The following is a 14,811-nucleotide window of genomic DNA, read 5'->3' as shown; positions in this document are numbered from 1 at the left end:
TGAAAACGGATTTTTTCTTAATAGAGATATATCATCGTAATCAGCTGTCAACATTTCAGTAATTTCTTGACAACTTTTACCGCACTTCACCAAAAAACTTGTTGTTGATTCGTTGCCCCGTGATTTCGCCAATTTCCCTTTTCGACAAACTGTGAAAACAAGGAAAACAGAAACTAACATAATTGGCACCATATGTACGCACAGCTCGACGGTCCGCCAAACACAGACGGCTCATTGGGTCTCAGGCAACTTGCGCGGCTTTTGAAAGTAAAATATTCAGCAGCCCCTCAATTTGAACCAAGAATATTCACTGTTGGTTTCGATATGTAGACGATATCTTTGCTATATGGACAGGCACCGATAGATCGTTAGAAAAGTTTATGAACAACCTAAATTCCCAATGCGAAAGTATCAAGTTCACTTGTGAGAAAGAACAAAATAATCAATTACATTTTTTAGATACCACTGTGTCGAGAAAGGGACGGGACTTTGAATTTGCAATTTTTCGGAAAAGTACCACCACAGACCACATCATCCCCTCCAACTCCCGCCATCACATATCGCATAAGCTTTCCACTTTTCATTTCCTTCTAAACAGACTGTTGGCCATTCCTCTTTCCAAAATTAATTTTGTTAAAGAACTCAAAACGATTAAAGGTTTAGCAATGAAAAATGGCTACAAAGAAAATTTAATTGACAAAATACTGCAAAGAAAATGTTCCTTCAAAGCATACAATCTTTTGTTCAAACCAATTAATGTGGAGGAAATAGGTTACAAATGGTGCAAACTCCCATATTATGGTTTAATTTCACAGAAGTTAGCCAACCTTTTTCCTAGGGAAATATTTCGAATAGATTTTTACAATTCGAATAACTTAAAATCATTCTTGAGTACTACAGAAGGCAAAATATGTACACAAAATAAAAGTGGCGTTTATAAGTTAACTTGTGTGGACTGTAGTGATATATATATATATATATATATATATATATATATATATATATATATATATATATATATAACTATATATATATACTGCAAAATGTGTGTGTATATATATATATATGTATGTATATATATATATATATATATACTGCAATATGTGTGTGTGTGTATATATATGTATATATATATATATATAATATATATATATATATATATATATATATATATATGTCACACGGGGAGATCATTAAACACGGAGGAACACAAACGCTGTTTCAGGAACTGTGACCTCAAGCAATCACACTTCGCCAAGGATCTATGGGAAGAAAATCATGGGAGTGATTTCAATCCGGTACTCTAACACCAGATGGAAAAAGGAATGAGGATGGACAAGTGGGAAGAGCTCGAAATCAGGAAGAATTTAAAAAACGGGTCATTTGGTTGCTATTTATTGTTTGAATACATCTCCCCAATCCTGGAAGTACCCCTTTCCTTCACAGATAGACCCGACAAACCCCCCACCCCACTGTAAACCAAACAATCACCTTTCCTGTCGCTTAACACCACTCTCCCCCCTCCCCATCAACGCTGATCGCAACCCCACTTTCTTTCCCCTCCTTCTCTCCCCTCTCTCACCCACCCCTCCTCTCCCTCATGAATGGTATATAAATGGACTGCGACTTGTTTAATTTGTACCTGATGATGACGCTTGAGCGTTGAAACTAGTTGTACGTGAATAAAGGACAGTGGAAAGATACACTGTATTCTTCATTTGATTAAGATGAATTCCCACAAGGTTGCGCCGGGAACAATTGAAGATCACTAATGATTAAATGATATCCAGGGTAATAAGTCAACAGTAAATTGACTCAAAAATGATAAAGGCGGAGTAACCAGCAGTTTGGAAAAGACTAACTTATCAAATTCCCTCTTTCAAAGCGTCACCACTAATATCTCTCAGAAATGCCACTGATAGCTTGAGAAAATCATTCCGGTCAACCGATGCCCAAAATTGGAATCTCATTATATGGAACAGGACTTTTGCTAACAATTTTAAGCCAAATAAATCCTCCGGACTCGAACATATAGTTGCTACTCCGATCGTGAGACATCTCGATAGTTAGAGGTTATTAATGAAAAATCAGCATGGTTTCCGAAAAAGTGGATATCCTGCGAGACAAAACTTTCGCTTTTTGTTCTCATTTTATCTCATTCATGATATTCTCATTTTAGGAGAGAGCAATGTTCCAGTGGACGCGAGTTTTCAAGATTTTAAGAAAACCTTCGAAAAAGAGCCTCATAGTAAACAACTCGCAAAGCTAGAAGCATATGGCATAGATGGAAATATCCGGGGTTGGATTAAAGACTCCTTGAATGGTCAGGTACAAAGAGTAGTACTAGATGGAGTTAGCTCAAATGCAGTAGAGGTCGCTTCAGGTATTCTCCAGGGAAGTGTCTTCGGGCCTCTTTTATTCCTACTTTACGCTAACGAAATTGACTCCGTAGTTACCAGCAAGCTACGTTTACTTGCCGATGGTGCAGTGGTTTACCGTGATATCCGTGATCCCGAGGACACAGCATCTTTGTCAGATGATCTTAATGCTATACAACGATGGTGAGCACTTGGCAATTAGAATTTAACTTAAAATGTGCGTAGCCATACATTTTTGGAAAAAGAGCAATTCCCCCCCGAACGCCTAATGCATTGGGAACACCGAAATGGAATGTGTAGACTCAACTAAATACCTAGGCCCTTAAATACCTCACTCACGACCCCTCCTGGGTGAAACAAATACGGGGAATATATGGAGAGATTAACAAAAAATTCGGATTTATTAGAAGAGTACTGGGTAAATGGGATGAAAAGGTCAAAGAGAAATCTTATCTGTCGTTGGTTAGGTCTCATTTAGAATATACTGCAAGTATATGGGATCCTCACGTAGTTGGATTAATTACCGCATTGGATCGCGTGCAGCGTAGAGGAGCTAGATTTGTAAAACGTTGCTATGATAAAATTAGTAGCGTATCCAAAATGTTAGAGCAGCTGGGCTGGGAATCACTTCATTGAGGGAAGGCTAAATTAAAAATTAAATCTCTTGCAATACGTGGGAGGATGTGTCTTTCGCAGTAATGTTGTTCTCCCCATCGTACTACGGTAGACAAGATCATGTCAATACAATTAGAGAGATTAAGTTTAGAACAGATTGATTTAAGATGTCATTTTTCCACGAACGATAGGGGATCAGAAGAACATTGTTCGATCGCGGTAGGGTCTTGTGCGGGTAAAATTACTCTGATGTGTATTCACCCGCTGCCACACACCCCGGCGGTGGCTTGCAGGGTATATAAATAAACAAAAAATGCTCAGAACAAACGAGTTTAACTATGACACAAAGGGAATGATTATGGCCCCACACTACTTAGGTAGATCAGACAACAAAGATAAGGTAAGGGAGATACACTCCAGTACAGATAGATACGAATACTCGTTCTTTCCCCAGACAATCAGGAATCATAATAGCAAGAAATCAAAGTGAATTTTGTTCCATGCGGAAACGAAATTATACCCTACGTAAGGTTATCTGCTACATTCGTAGGTTCATGAGCTTGAGTACGTAGATTAGTTGCTTGTGCATATTTGCATGTGTATCATTTAAAATAAGTTTTACATGAATGTCTGAGTGAGGGTTCGTTCGCATGTTTTGACTGGTTTTGCAAGTGGTTGCATTCTATTTTCCGGGTAGCCTAGTCTACGAGGCTAGCACGCACGGGCAGCGACTTGCGGGGTATTTCGTAGATATACGTAGGTATGAACCAACGTAGTGTTTAAGCCTTAAAACGTTCAAGGACTGTACCCGTAAGGAAACCGGGGAGGAATAATAATTTGAGGGGGGAGCACCAAGAAGGGGCACTCTTCGGATAACTACTCACCTAGACAGGACACACCACAGTGAGATCACACCTATGACAATTTAATGCAAACTAAAAACACCTGAAGCAACCGTCCTTCACGACAGATACCTGGTTTTTTTTACCAATCGCGTCTATTGCCCCTCCTTGCACCCCCCACCCCTCCCCCATTGAACCTGTAATATCCCACACGACCCCCACCCCCCGTCTCCCGAACCCCTCTTCTACTCCCCCGCCCCCCGTTGGGTTCTGTTCCAATCCTAACCCTACTTGGCCTTAGTCACCGCTCTCCTTCCGATCCATTCCTCCTACCCACAACCACCCTTCCCACAACCACAGTCTTGATAAAGACATGCAAGCGTTGAAATCGCGATCGACCTCAAGTTGAGCGGAAAGGTATTTTTAAGTATTTTATAGCACACCGGAAGTAATGAGATTCTAAAGGTGAAACATAGAAGTGTCCGGCAATAAAATAAAACACGCGCAGCAGTTCTTGCATTTGGGAATATTTTAGATGTAAATTAGCATAATACTATTGGCAGCATTGAGTTGGCAAGAGAAGCATTTACAATAAGAAGTGAATGGATGGCAGGTGCACTAACTCAGTGTTCCAATTTGAATAGGGAGCGCGGTGCTTCATGGATTAGGGGACCGGGTCTTTGAGGCAATGCGAGGATGGGTGCGGGTTGGAGGTATGTGAGGTGAGGCGGAGAACGGAGAAAATGGTAAGTTGGAGAAGAAGACAAGTGCGGGGCTTTTAAATGGGGGCTGGAGGGAGGGACTGAGGGCAATCCGAAGAGGGCAAAGAAAGTGGACGTGGGAAATGTTGAAAGAGCGGTCGTAACAGAAGGGTGAGCGAGGCGTCCGTGGGGTAGAACAAATGAAAGGAGACCCTTTGTAGACAGCAGGAAGACGAAGAAATGGAGAAATAAATAATGTAGTGCAAAAAGGAGGTAATTGTCGCGGTGGGTGGAGGATAATACTCATAAGGCTTACCTTTGATAGGCATAAATGTTTAGCGAATATAGTGGCATACGAGGTCGATAAGGAATGGGTAGGACGAGTAGCATTTTATTGGGGACGCACGTGTGGAGGACACAGGTCGGGGAAATGTGCAGAAGGTGGTGGGAGGGGGGGCGGCGCGGGGAGAACGGCGGCGGCTGCTGGAGTCGTCCCCGGCCTCCAGGAAGAAACGACGGCGGTCGTAGGGCACATCAAAATCAATACCTTAATAAATAATTCATCTATGAAGTTCATTCATTCCACTCTTTAAAAGTTAATGCCGTTCTTCCTCTCCGTTTCAATCCATCAATACCGCCACGGATCTCCCAAGTTTGCATACAATTATCAGAAAAATAAATGTAACTCCATAGCCAATACAAAATTCCTTATATTTTGCATTGACATTTTAGTTAATTATTCACTCAAAATGTTGAAGCGATACGCATTCAGAAGCCCATCACCGTTTGCGTTTTCAATATCTCTCGTAGTCACATGCAACGCCAAAAAAGCCCTCTATAGATATAATAGTTCGTTGTACCGAATTTTGAAATTTTCTTCGCAATGAACACGGGACATCTTGAAGGCAAGTAAACAAAATGGGGTACCTGGTTTTGCCTATTGACCCGGAAAATGTTAAAAAAATTACCCCAACATTAACATCCGCTCACTGGTACCCCAAACCGATTTGAATATTACGGGAAAAAATATTCGAACTCTTCCACGGGTTTATTGGTAACACACAACGCGTTATGGTTCACAGAACCATTTTCGGGTGCGATTGTACCTTGAAGATGGTTCGACGAACCGAAATGCGTGGTACGTTACCAATAAACCCGTGGAAGAGTGCGAATTTGTTTTTTCTCGTGACGACGAACTTCCACAACATCTCGCCTGAATCTGTTGATATGGGTATGTGTGGAGCAGGCAGGCATGGACAACGAAGAAGACTTCAAAACCTGGCATATTGAGGCGAATTCCGAAGATCAAATGAGCACGGATAAATAGAGTGAGAAGGGCCAGGAAGTTCACGCAAGAGTTAGCAAGGAAGGGAGCATCCAGAGAACTGCGGAGGGAAAGGAGGAACCAAATGGATTGCCTAATTGAGACGATGCGGGGTCCGAGAAACGGCAAGTATGATATTGCTTCAAACTATATAAGCGGAAATCATGCAATTGACACCACCATGACAAACAAATATGTATTTTTGGAATAATTACCAATAATGCACACTGATTTTTAAAACCTATTAACAGCAAAATTTCAAGATTAGAAGAGCACATTACCAGCAAGTTACTTCACCCCAAAAAAAGAACTAATGACACACCATTAAATTATCTGTTCATTCCGCCTGTGCAATTTCATGACCAACTCTCACTAACCGTCAATCAAATTTTTCGTTGGAATCAAATGGATTCTTGGAGGGAGAAAAAATGGCTCCAACTTATATTTGCTGAAAGGGTCCAGACGGCAATGACCCAGGGACAAAAATCTGCTGACCCAAAATAGGAAAACAGGACAATTCATAAAAAAAAGTTTGCAGTAACACCTACTACTCAAAGGTACACAAAGCATAAGGAACAGATATTAATAAAACATCCTTATAAAGAGGTTAATAGTGAAGAGACCTGAGCTAAATTAAAGATTTAATCTCTGATGCAAAGTGGAAAAAATGATTTCGTGGAGTAATTTAAAATACATTAATGACATCATCATCAATTTGTGACAAGAGATTTAATGAACATACAAATTGACATACACATGTGGGAATTTAATATTTTACGTATTTCACCCTCAAACAATCCAGAGTCAGAATAATTACCAACAAAGACTCAAAAAACAAAGTCGCTAAACCTCTCCTAACAAGACACAACAAGACACCTAGCACTACAGTAACTTCATCTCTGTATACTTCCGCTTTCATTACGTCCAACATCCCTATCCTATTCCTGCCTTTTCCTTGCTTCCCTAATATTCTCTCTTCAATATTCCATTGACAATCAATATGCTCTGCATCCATTTCCCCTGCCTCCTTATGATTTACCCAAACAATCCCCTCTCCTCCCCCAACCATGCCTAGCACTTCCTCAGTTGTTTTCCTCTCTGTCCATATCACCTTCTCCATCCTTCTCCGCATCCACATTTCAAAAGCCTCCAAACTACCCCTATCATTCTGCATCAGTGACCATGTTTCCAAACCGTACAAAATCATACCACACGTACCTGAGTAGCCTGAGACATGTACAGCTTTCAGACAAGTCTCATATCCCTCCAATTTACTCCCATTTTCTGCAATTAATTCATGAATGCAACCAAATTCACAGGCAAATATGTCCTCCTGATAGTGTTCTATGCTCCTCTCGATTACCGATCTCATTACTGCAATGGCATCACGCTTGCCTCTCCCCTTCCTAAACCCAAACTGATCTTCCGCTAAGTAATCATTGGCCCCACTCTGCTCTCCTGCACTCCGCCCCTCAATTATCATTCTCTCTTGCAATCAAGTATGGCTGCAACTAAGCTATCCTAATCTACTTCAAATTCTATCTATATATGTCTATCATTGCTAGTCAAATATCTTTACAAAATCTACACTTTTGTTCTCATCACTGTGTCTAAATTTTATTTTGTTATCACCAACACTGACAGCCCACCTTGTAGGCATGGGGCAGCACTTGAAAATAGGGTAATGAAATACATAACAGCAATTAGATAAGACCTATCTCTATTGTTATAAATACAGTCTCACAGTTACAAACTTCAGGAATATGCCATGTGAATTTTGCAGTCCTCGTCTGCAGCCATCCCCTGCAACACACTCGTGCTCTGCACAGCAGGATATCACGTGCATGCAGATGACATTCCTCAGAAGGAAATCAAATACATGGCAACAAAATGTTCTATTTCTACTTCCAATGAATGTGGAAGAGGGCGGAATGGGAACTTCGTAGCAATTATCTAAATTTTTGCTGTCCTGGAAGTAATTTTCAGGAAGCAGGAGGCAAGTGGACAGTGAAGCCATTCCATTATTGAATTGAAGAATTTTTGGCAGAGTTCAGAATCGAGATGAAATTGAGGCGAGGCTCACTACGGTCAGTGATGTTCACTACGCAGTGAAGTCTTTTTCCGCTGAACATTTTCCAATGCCTGGGTTATAATCAGTCTTTACAGGGTTGTGTATTTTGCAGTGGATAGATCATTCTTGGGTTGTTTTTAAGGATTGAATAATTGAAGGACTGTAGCTTAGAGGTTTATGATGGTGGCTACCGACTGGTTGCACGGGAGAACTTTTTATTCATTAGATGACAGGGCTCTGAATTTCAGGAGTGCAGCATGTACAGGATTGTGGCGCCGTTCGGGGGTCACTCCATAGGTAATCTTCTAGTTGCCAAAAGGTCAATTTCTTACATGCCAATGGTATTCTCCTGAGATTGAAACATTTGGCAAATGTGATACGTGCAAGAGAAAGAGTGGCAAATTAAGTAAAAACATCAAATTTAAAGACAAACTTTCTGCCATTCGATATGATAATCCATAATGAGAGCGCCAACACTTTCAATACATTCCATGCCTAATTATAAAGTGCCTTGATTCAGGGAGATTTTAATAATCAATTACAAATGCCAAATCACTTAGTTAATCTGCCATTACACTACGCAGCTGAACTAATTTTTGATTGTCCAGATAATCAGCTATTACCTTATAAAGCAAGAACAAACAAATTCCTGAATTCTAAAAATTTGAAAACATTCATAAACATGCAACATTTTCAGAAAATAAAAGCTAAATGTGAACCACCAATTTAATCTCTGCTTTGTTCATATTTCTTAAGGTCACAGTGTGCATTCCAAAAGAAAAACTCCTTCCCATGGAAATGAGGCATTAAAAAATAGTTACGGGAGTACTTTCTATAAACAAGATGATGGAATATTTTTTATGACTTTGGCAGTACAGCAAAAAATAGGAAGGGAGAGAAACGCAAGGGTTTGTAACGATATTCCATCTCGTGTACATTCATCACTTCATGGCAATTCCATAGAATAGTGGGAGAAAACCTCCAACACAGGAATTATTACAAAGGAAAGGATAGTTATCCATTTCAAGGATAAAGAGATCTTCCATCCTAAAATTCATCTGAAGAATGAAGAACTAGCATGATTACCAGATAACTCAATTAGTATCATTCATTGAGAGTGCCATTGAGTAACTGGGTCAGCAACGACACTGTAAGGGAAGAACATAACAAGATCTTTGCTTCCGGCAATTGATTTTGCTAATTCAGTGTCAGATGTTTCCAAGAAAATGTGTTAATTGGATATATCAGGTTTTCAAAGAAAAGAAATCAGTAGCAGTGAAATCAGGCTTGCTAAAGTGAGATTTATGCAAGCACAGGATTCAGAGATTGGTAAACTAATAATTACCAATATCCCTTGCTGTTGAAATGTTTAGACCAACTAACATATGTACAGAAAAATGTAATTCACCTTTCTAGAATGTTTACAAGATATGAAAGAGTATATGAAGGGGAGGGAAACAGGTGCTGAACACCTCAGAACATCGGATGATGACAAGTGTTTCCAGCGATGATGGAATAGTGGTAATATAGGCAGAAGATGATACAAACAATAAAGAGAGCGGATTGGAGAACAGGTATAAGACTTGAATTCGACGACAAAAAGAAAGAAACCATCATCAGAGAGGAAAATTTTAATGAATCTGAAAGATTGGGACAATTTTCATGAGTAGACAGGAGATTTTGAATCGTGGAATATTTTGAAAGAAATATTTGGAAAACTTGAAAACTCTATCGGGGAAAAGCATGAAAAACCCCTAAAAGAATAGTGTATGTGCATGCATGGTCAATAAATGTTGACATCAGTTATCTATCCTAAACTCCTATCTCCTTATGATTTCACCCAACAATTCCTCTTCCCCCCCCCCCCCCCCCATCACCTCACCCAGCACTTCCTCATTTGTTGTTTCCTCAGTTATTCCTTTCAGTCCACTTCTCGTTCTCCACGCCAACATTTCTAAAGCCTCCAATCAACATCTATCATCCTACTTCCCATGTCAATGTTTCCGCATCGTACATAGCTATGCTCCGTAACAAAGTTTTAACACGCCTTTTCCTAGCATCCTTACTCAATGTTCCTGTCATCAATTCCCTCCTCCTTGTCAAAGCTTGATTTGCTAACACAATTCTTATCCTTATGCCCCTACTACCTTGACGATTTTGGTCCCAAAACACTTCAGAGATACGTAAACTCTTCCAATGGTTCTAGTTTTTGCACTCCTATTTTAATGTTTAGCTTAGCCTTTTTCTTTCTAGAAAATCGCATAACCTTTGTTTTATTAATATTGATTCTTATCCCATATCTATCGCACTGAATTTCCAATTCATTCAGCAATGCTTGCAGCCCCTTGGCTGACTGACAAACTAAAGCTTGGTCATCAGCAAACCTAACTGATTTTACGAATTCACCACCCACTTTCATTCGCACCTCCAGTTCTTTCCATGCCTCTTAGATCATTTCCTCCACAAATACGTTGAACAGCACCGGTGATAATGGGCAACCCTGCCTTACTTCCCAACACTGCCCATCCGGACTCCCAGATCCCCACTCGAACCTGAGCAGTCTGAGACGTACTGATTGCAGATTAGCCTCCTATTCCACCAATCTACTCTTATTTTCTTCACTATACTAATTAGTTTTTTACAGTCCTCTCAATCAAATGCCCTCTATAAATCCAGAAAACAGGCAAATACTTCCCGATTGTATTCTACATTCCTCTCTATTATTGATCTCATTACTGCAATGGCATCACACGTGCCTCTCCCCTTCCTAAACCCAAACTGATGATGCCCTAAGTAATCATTTCTTCTGATCTCCATTCTTTTGTTGATCATCCTGAAAACCATTACAGCTGCAGGCAAAACCAAACTATTGTTTGATTTTAAGATGATATAGACTTTGCAGTGTTGGGAGTCTTTTTTTGAATAAGACCTAACCCTGATAAGACCAAGTCTTCAGGCCAAATTTATCTCTCATAAATGCTATGAATTAGTCCATTAAGTGCCTTCCTTCCACATTTTCCCAAACCTATAAGTAGTTCCGCAGGAATATTGCCTAACCCCATGGCCTTATTTGATTTCATCTCCCTTAATGCCCTTTCTTTCTCATCATCGAGTATGCCTGGCCCAAAGCTTTTATTTATTTTACATTAGTCCAAAAACAGCCCTTTGACCTTTACATTGGACTTTGAACATTGATATAAAAATTTGACACTTGGATACACCCAAGCCCTAGGTGGAGGAAAAACCACCTAGGCAGGAATCGAACCTGCGACCTCTGGGTTGGCAGACAAGGCTATCTTCATCTATGTCATAATCTATTTCTAACCTTTTTGGTCTTAATTCTCTACCATACACTCCTATATACTCCTTCCATCTATCTTGGATCTTTTTGGATTCAACTATTATCTTACCTGCCTTATCTCTAACTGTTACCATAGATATTCCTTTCTTACTTCCCCATAGTGTTTCAACCTTCTAGTATATCGCACCAATTTCAACCATCCTCAGCAAACTTTCCATATTCCCACACTGCACTCCCACCACACATCTATTGATCTATTTGTACCCGTCTCAAATTATTATTTAACTCTTTGTACTTCTGCATAACTCTATGTTTACATTCTTCCATTTCCTTCTCTCATCTATCTTTCTAATCATATCATCTGTGATACATGGCTTCCTTTTCCTATTTTTCCTCTATAGTATTCAGCTCTTTTCCTTCACTCATGATTTCCTCTACAGCCTGCTGATACTCCCTCCTTTTCATTCCTGTTAATGCTTCTAAATTCCATTCCCTAACCTGCCATCCCTACCATATCTTTCTGAATCAGACGCTACACTTCATGAGCACTAAATTGTGATCAAAGTCCACAGGCTCTCCTGGGAAACTGGGCAAATTGATCAAGCTCTTCCTAAATCTGTGTCAATCCATTATATAATCTAACTGATATCTTTATGTGTCACCTGGCATTTTCCAGGTATGCCTGTGCTGTTGTGGTATCTAAACCAAGTGTTGGTGATGACTAAGCCCTGCCTCCTGCAGAATTCAACTGCTTTCTCCTCACAGTCATTCCTCGTACCTAAACCGTAGTCCCCCACCTCATCACCATCTCTTCCTTCACCTACCGTCGAATTCCAATCCCCCCATCACTATCAAATGTTTCTCTGCAGAAACATACGTGATTGTGTCCTCTAACAGATCGTATATCCTATCGACTTATTCCTCGATGTTTCCTCCGTGGCAAGTATACCTGAACAATGACTAAGTTCGTTGGCTCAGCTTTTATCTCTACTACATTGTAATATTCTATCCATTGCTTGTTTTATGTTGACTACGCTTCTTCCTACCTTTTTATTCAATATTATGGCAACCCCTCACTTGCTCTCGTCCCCTCGGCTGTATACTACTCAGTAAACCATCCCGCCAGTAATCCCCACTGTGCACCCATCTAACCTTGCAGAAACCTAAAATATCTACATTTCATATTTCCATCTCTCACTTCACATTATCTAATGTTCCTGTCCTCAACATTGTCCTGACATTCCAAGTTCCTATTTTAACTTATTCGGATTTCTTCATCTGAATCTCTTGCTTAACGTTCTCTCATTTTCCTGCTCTTAACACACTCAGTACATTCCAAGTTCCTGTTTCAACATATTTGGTCCTCTTCTGCATCTTCTGCGCTGCTACTGTCGGTTTAGCTATCCAAAGATTTAGTGAAATGAGAACGGTGGAAGCCTTGCCTCTTCCACTGCTGCGCACGACACATGCCCAGAGTCCTGTAGTTGCCAGGTCTCATTTTCTCCATACTGTCTGGAAGAAGGGACCATTTGGTCTCAATTTCGCCCAAATAAAGACCACTATCTATCTATCTATCTACCTACTGTTGATCGTGGAAATCTTGAGATTAATAAGTGAGGTGGTTTCCCTTTGCTTCCCTCAAGAGGTTTTTGGTGTTTGTGATTGTCTTTCATGTAGCATGTAGAGATTAGGTAGAATAAGGGACAATGAAGTCGTTAAATAAATAGTGTTTTTAATATGACACCATCACTCAATGGCCGCCCCACTGGGGTCAGATGCCTGCCTGCACTGAGGAGCAGATGCTGCGTGGACTATGTTTCTTCTGGCTCCTAACCTTCGACCTATCTGGCATGAGTGACCCTACCAGGAGCCATTACCATTGCTCCCGCCAGCACAGCTCTAGGCGTCATCGAAGCTCAAAAGCCCTTTCACCACATAAAGATAGTAGTCCAAGGGAGGGATGAACCAATCTCTAAAATGATTCGCGGCCATTCACAACATGAAGTCCCAAAATAAAATTACGCAGTGGCTTTCGAAGGCAGGGAAAACATACCATCGAAAGGAGAACTGTGATAACATGCAAATCTGGTATGTTAGGTTAGTTTTCTCGTCCAATGACGGGAAACTAAGTCACTTCAACTTTTAAAGGGAATACTCGGCTTTTCTTAAACAATTATTATCTTCCTTTAAAACAAAAAATACTACGCTCATCTGCTTTGAATAATCTTATTTTACATCACTGCCAAGCGTTTTATGTTTCCCGCCCATGTAGAGGGAAAACAGTAGTGGCAAGGGATGCGCAAGCTAATATTTGCGTTGTGATTATTGAACAACGATGTTTGTGATAAATATAACCCTTCAATACATTTCCAAGCTATTTAAATATTCCTCTTTACTCCCGCATGAAGATTAAAACATATAATATAAAATAACATAATATAAAAAAACCCATTATCGCAACATCAGTTCGGTAATGAACAACCAATCGTGTCACCATAACACGCCAGGAAAAATGTTCTACTGTTGAAATATCAGCTCATAAGCAATAAATTGTGATTATACAGCATCTACTATTTAGAAACTACGACCCCTTTGATTATTAAAAGACATTATGAAAGGAATACGAAAAGCGTAACTAACCAACTTACGTTCATAAATACCTACTTCTTCAGAAAAGCAACCTTGATCAAATATTTATGAATAATTCATACCAACAAACGGTTTCGTAGCAATGCTATTAATTTATTTTCGGTTTTGGCATTTTAATTGACGCTACATATTCCTGACAGCAATGATGCCCTACGACTTATAATTTGTAACAATATGCGCAACAAATGACGTCGTCAATTAAGACAGTAGAATATGCAATAAAATTTGCAGTTTTTATTTTGGTAAGTCTTGCAACATTCCACAAGTAAAGCTCAAGATTATGGAAAGTATGAATATGTATTAAATCCTCTGGCGACTGCAGGGAGACGAACAGACAAATTGTCATGGGGAACAAGGATTCCCTCAAGTACCTTATCAAAACCTCCATTCCAAGAAGAGACTAAGCAAATCCATCCTGCAAATTACAATTTACATTGTGTAATGAAAGCACTTAAACTTAAAAAATGTTGCCCTAAACAGAGTAACTTCGACGATTCCACAGGGATCGGAAGCAATATTTGCGTTTGACCTTTAAATTACAATAACGGACAGTAAGATACGCAAGTTTCACAGGAAACGACTAAATATCTTTATCATCCAAGTAACTATATCATCACAAATCAAATGCAAGGGATGCAACTCCCGCAAAGTTCCTCTCCTATTGACTATTCTGAAAACTCGAAAGCTGCATCAATGCGACAAATCTTAACGTCGAATTATTGATAGACTCACCCCATAAACCAGTCCACGGTGTCGCGGAGATATTCAGGTAACCTATCCAGCTTGGCTGATTTCTATGACACTTCACAACAAAATTACGATTAATTGTATTGCTCCACTCCTCATTTACCACTCAACAAACCCAACATGGCTTCCTCAGCTGAAAACTGATTCAAGCCTTTCCCATGATGCAATGTTTGTAGACAAAAG

General features: G+C 39.9%; 1 protein-coding gene across 1 annotated transcript in view; it reads right to left on the bottom strand.

Moving 5' to 3' along the window:
• The window catches only part of Mob2 (MOB kinase activator 2), a 171,809-nt gene extending 157,037 nt beyond the window's left edge, over positions 1-14,772 (bottom strand). Inside the window, exon 1 of the mRNA XM_071596310.1 lies at positions 14,614-14,772. Coding sequence (XP_071452411.1) covers positions 14,614-14,618 — 5 coding nt within the window. The 5' untranslated portion in view covers positions 14,619-14,772. The remainder of the gene's footprint in view (positions 1-14,613) is intronic.
• Between the last annotated feature and the right edge of the window lie 39 nt (positions 14,773-14,811).

The sequence above is a fragment of the Hetaerina americana genome, unplaced genomic scaffold, assembly GCF_022747635.1.
Source record: "Hetaerina americana unplaced genomic scaffold, ioHetAmer1.1.p SCAF_8, whole genome shotgun sequence".
Classification (NCBI taxonomy): Eukaryota; Metazoa; Arthropoda; class Insecta; order Odonata; family Calopterygidae; genus Hetaerina; species Hetaerina americana.
The sequence above is the reverse complement of the archived record's forward strand: the minus strand, read 5'-3'. Positions and strand labels throughout refer to the sequence as shown.